At 41.4% G+C, this 3,758-nt stretch overlaps 1 protein-coding gene across 1 annotated transcript; it reads left to right on the top strand.

The window, feature by feature from the left end:
• Positions 1-741: 741 nt before the first annotated feature.
• On the top strand, positions 742-3,531 carry LOC121351888 (obscurin-like; the record flags this gene model as incomplete). The annotated part of the gene is made up of 2 exons (XM_041464319.1): positions 742-1,036; positions 3,259-3,531. Coding segments are annotated over exons 1-2 (568 nt in total), but the record flags the coding sequence as incomplete, so codon positions are not given.
• Between the last annotated feature and the right edge of the window lie 227 nt (positions 3,532-3,758).

Raw genomic sequence — 3,758 nt, 5'->3', positions numbered from 1 at the left:
TTTATGATCTCTCAGTGATCTCTAGATTAAATACTGTAAAGGAAATCCTATTGTTTTTCTCCAAATAATGTGTCTGCTGCAGAGAAACACACAAAAAGTCAAAACAATTTTCATCTGCTCCTGTGGAGTGCCCTTTTTTTTTGTCACAGTTGTCCTGGAATTTTGTTCTTACCGTGATTTCTGGCTTTTTTTTTGTCACAGTTGTCCTGGATATTTGCTCCTCACGTGATTTCTGACAGCCAAGACCACCCCAGGACAGGAATGAGTGCCTGCATTTGAGGACTGTGTTTATTTCTGATGAGTAGTTATATTTTAGTCACACAAGGAGCTTCCAGTAAGGTTTGTGGTATTTTCCTATTGCTCTGTGAGGTTGAGAGTTGCAGGGAACCACTCCCTGCAGTCCTCTGCATCACACTTCTGCTCCACATTTGGGAAGCAGAAGTGTTTCACATCCAGTGCTCCCCAGCCTGGAAGATCTCAGAAACACTGGGAGAAACACCAAATTGGAGAAGCAGTCCAAACTCAGGACTGTTCCAGCACAAGCCTTATAATTCCTGGTGGCCCATTTCCCATGGTCATGTTCTAATGCACCAGTCTGGCTTCCATCCTGCTTGATGCTGACACAGGCACAGACTAAACTGCTAATCCCCCTGCTTGCAGTGCCACTCTGCTTGCTCCCCACGGGCTCTGTGCTTGGCAAAAACCCTCCAAGGGGTGATTTCCATGGGGATCCACTAATGCATGTCCTTCCTGACGTGTTGGTTAACAGATCCCACCATTGAAGTGGTCAGTCCCATGCAGGACATAACTGTTGATGAAGATGGCCCAGCAGAGTTCATATGCCAATATTCTAGGCCAGTGCACGCCATCTGGAAGAAAAATGATCAGGAAATACATGCAGATGGGCAGCGAGTGATTATCGATCAGGACTGGAATGTGAGCATGCTAAAAATTAACCCCACGGTCCCAGAAGACACTGGAATCTATTCTTGTGAAGCTGAAGGCATTAAAGTGATGGCTACACTTGATGTTCAAGGTGAGGTCTTCCAGCCAGAGAGGAAGACTACCATGGGTTCCAAATAAATGAGGTAGAAAAAATCATGGCGAGGCTTTGCAATAAGGGACACATCAGATACCTGCTCTTGGTGTTCACTCCAGTACTGAAAATGAGGATAAAAATAGTTGAGGGTAAGGTGAGTTGAATATGAAACTGCAGGGTGATCTTATTTCTAATTTACACTCACTGCACCATTTAGCCACTCCACCTCTTCTGCAGTGAGCTGGGATGTGTCCTGCTGAATTGTAAAATCACAGATGTATTCTTGGTCCAAAGCAATAACACAAATATTGTTTTGCTATTAAAGAGCAATTTTTACAGCACTTTTTACATGAAACCAGTAACTAATGGGTAGCGTGGAATTCCATTTTATTTTGCTGAGTAAAGGAGTTAGGTAAATTACCTATTTCAGTGATCCCTCAGGAATTACCTCCTCACTGAGCACTCACAATTGTGGAGACCCTGAAGAACAATATATACAAAATTAACAAAAAGTTAGGATTTTACATGGAAATTTCTTTTTTTTTTCTGCTGCGTATGGAATTCCTGGGTTTGGTTACCAAGTGAATTGGAGTGATCAGCAACAGCAGGTTCTGATTTCTGAATATTTGTGGCTATTTTGCCTTCTTGTTTAACTGCAGTTGGTTAGAGCAGAAGAACAGGGTGTTATTTATTATAATGTTTTCTACATTGATAAGCACTTTCCATTGTAGGGATTTAAAAAGATTTTAATGAACATAATCTAAAAGCATGCCAGAGGAGGTAGGGTTAGCAATTGGCTGCTTTCCATAATTAGGGAAACCAGTGCTTCCAAAGTACACAGATAAACAATTTGGGTTGTTCTAACAAAAATTACACATTCTCCAAGAAGAGTCTGCAACCCCCTCATTGCCCTCCATAAGTATGAATATTATAAAATTCAGAATATTTTTAGTATTATAGAAGCCCAGAATAGTTTGGGTTGGAAAAGATCTTAAAGGTCATTTAATTCCAAACCCCCGGCCATGGGCAGGGACACCTTCCACTGTCCCAGGTTGCTCCAAGCCCCATCCAACCCGGCCTTGGACACTTCCAGGGATGGGGAGTCCACACACAACATCTCTGGGCACCTTGCAATCAGTAATAAGTTAATAAACATCTGGTAGCTTATGCCTTTTGGGTATGTTTGTTTGTTTTTACCATTAAATAAATGCCTGTTTGGAGGTTTTTAACGTTTTATTTATTTTTACTAATGTTTTTTTTGCTGGGCATGGTTCCAAATGATCTGTAGAGATCTGAACAGGAATGTCTCGGGGTCTTGGTTGATAACACAAATCATGCTGACCATTTTATGGCATTTGTGTAAACTGTATTTACTCAACCGTGTGTCCCCACCCTTGTGCATGTCATTTGTCCCTGTAGCAACATGAATTATACCCACATGCACCAGCCCACATTTAATTTGGCATTGAGCTAATTGTTCCTGTCCAGGTGCCAGCTGATGCATGGCTGGAGGGTGGAGGTTTGTGCACGTTTCTGACCCCACAACTCACCACACAGCACGGGAAAATAAACCTCAATGTCACAGAGCTTTTACAATAATTCAGAAATTTACCATTCAAAGTAATCTTGATAAAGATTTTGACTTTGTGTGTTTCCTAGAGGCAGAATTATCTCAGATAAATGTCACTATAGCTTTGCCAGCCATAACATTCTCTTACATTTGCTTTGCAAGAAAAGTAATGAGATTTTATCATGAGCTGTCAGTGGATTCACATCTCCCCCATCATGATGATAATTGTGCTGTCAGGGAGATCTTTGGGAAACTGTCATAGGACAAAAGGAATTTGCACTTTATCTTTCTGAGCTATGCCTTCCTATTGACTATTGGCCTGATTCATACAAATATGTCCATTTTTTCCTTTATTTATAAAAACCAAGTTTTTTGAAGAAATCTGGGTCAAATGCTAGAGGCTCTAGTTGAAATGCTGGAGGGTCTAGAGGTTTACCATTACTTTTAAACTGTCTTTAAATCTTTTTATTGTAACACTTCATTAGAGCACATATTGCAATCAACAATTAAACCTACAAGCACAGTTTATCACATCCACATTTTTCCACCAGCTTTGCAGCAGTGGGAATCATCCAGTGCTCTGAGGCTTGCTAATATTCAGAGATATATGGCCAAATAATTAATACTGTTAATTGTCCTTCTTTTCTAGCCAAGAACAGCATTGTCCAGGGCTTGGAGAATGTGGAGGCTGTGGAAGGAGGGGAAGCCCTGTTCGAGTGTTACCTCTCCAAGCCTGAGACCTACAATTACAACTGGCTGATTGATGATGAGCCTGCCAAAACCACAGAAAACACTGAGATGGTTTACTTTGAAAATGGACTCAGGCATATCCTGCTGCTGAAGAATTTAACTCCCCAGGACAGCTGCAGGGTGACTTTCATGTGCAGTGATGCTGTGACCTCAGCCTTCCTCACAGTGAAAGGTAACTCAGGTGCTTGGGCAGGGAAAATCTTCAATTTCTGGTTGGAAAGGGGGAAAGAAACCAGGGAAATATGATGAGTAGCGGCAAGGAAATGTTGCATTTGTTGTTTGTCTCTTATCTAAATGTTCTTCCCATGCAATAAATCATAGAATCATTCAGGTTGGGAAAGATCTCTGAGATCATCAAACCCACCACGAACCCACAGAATCACAGAATGGATTGGGTTG

Source organism: Pyrgilauda ruficollis, unplaced genomic scaffold (assembly GCF_017590135.1).
Source record: "Pyrgilauda ruficollis isolate IOZ18807 unplaced genomic scaffold, ASM1759013v1 scaffold1784, whole genome shotgun sequence".
In the NCBI taxonomy this organism is placed as follows: domain Eukaryota; kingdom Metazoa; phylum Chordata; class Aves; order Passeriformes; family Passeridae; genus Pyrgilauda; species Pyrgilauda ruficollis.
The sequence above is the reverse complement of the archived record's forward strand: the minus strand, read 5'-3'. Positions and strand labels throughout refer to the sequence as shown.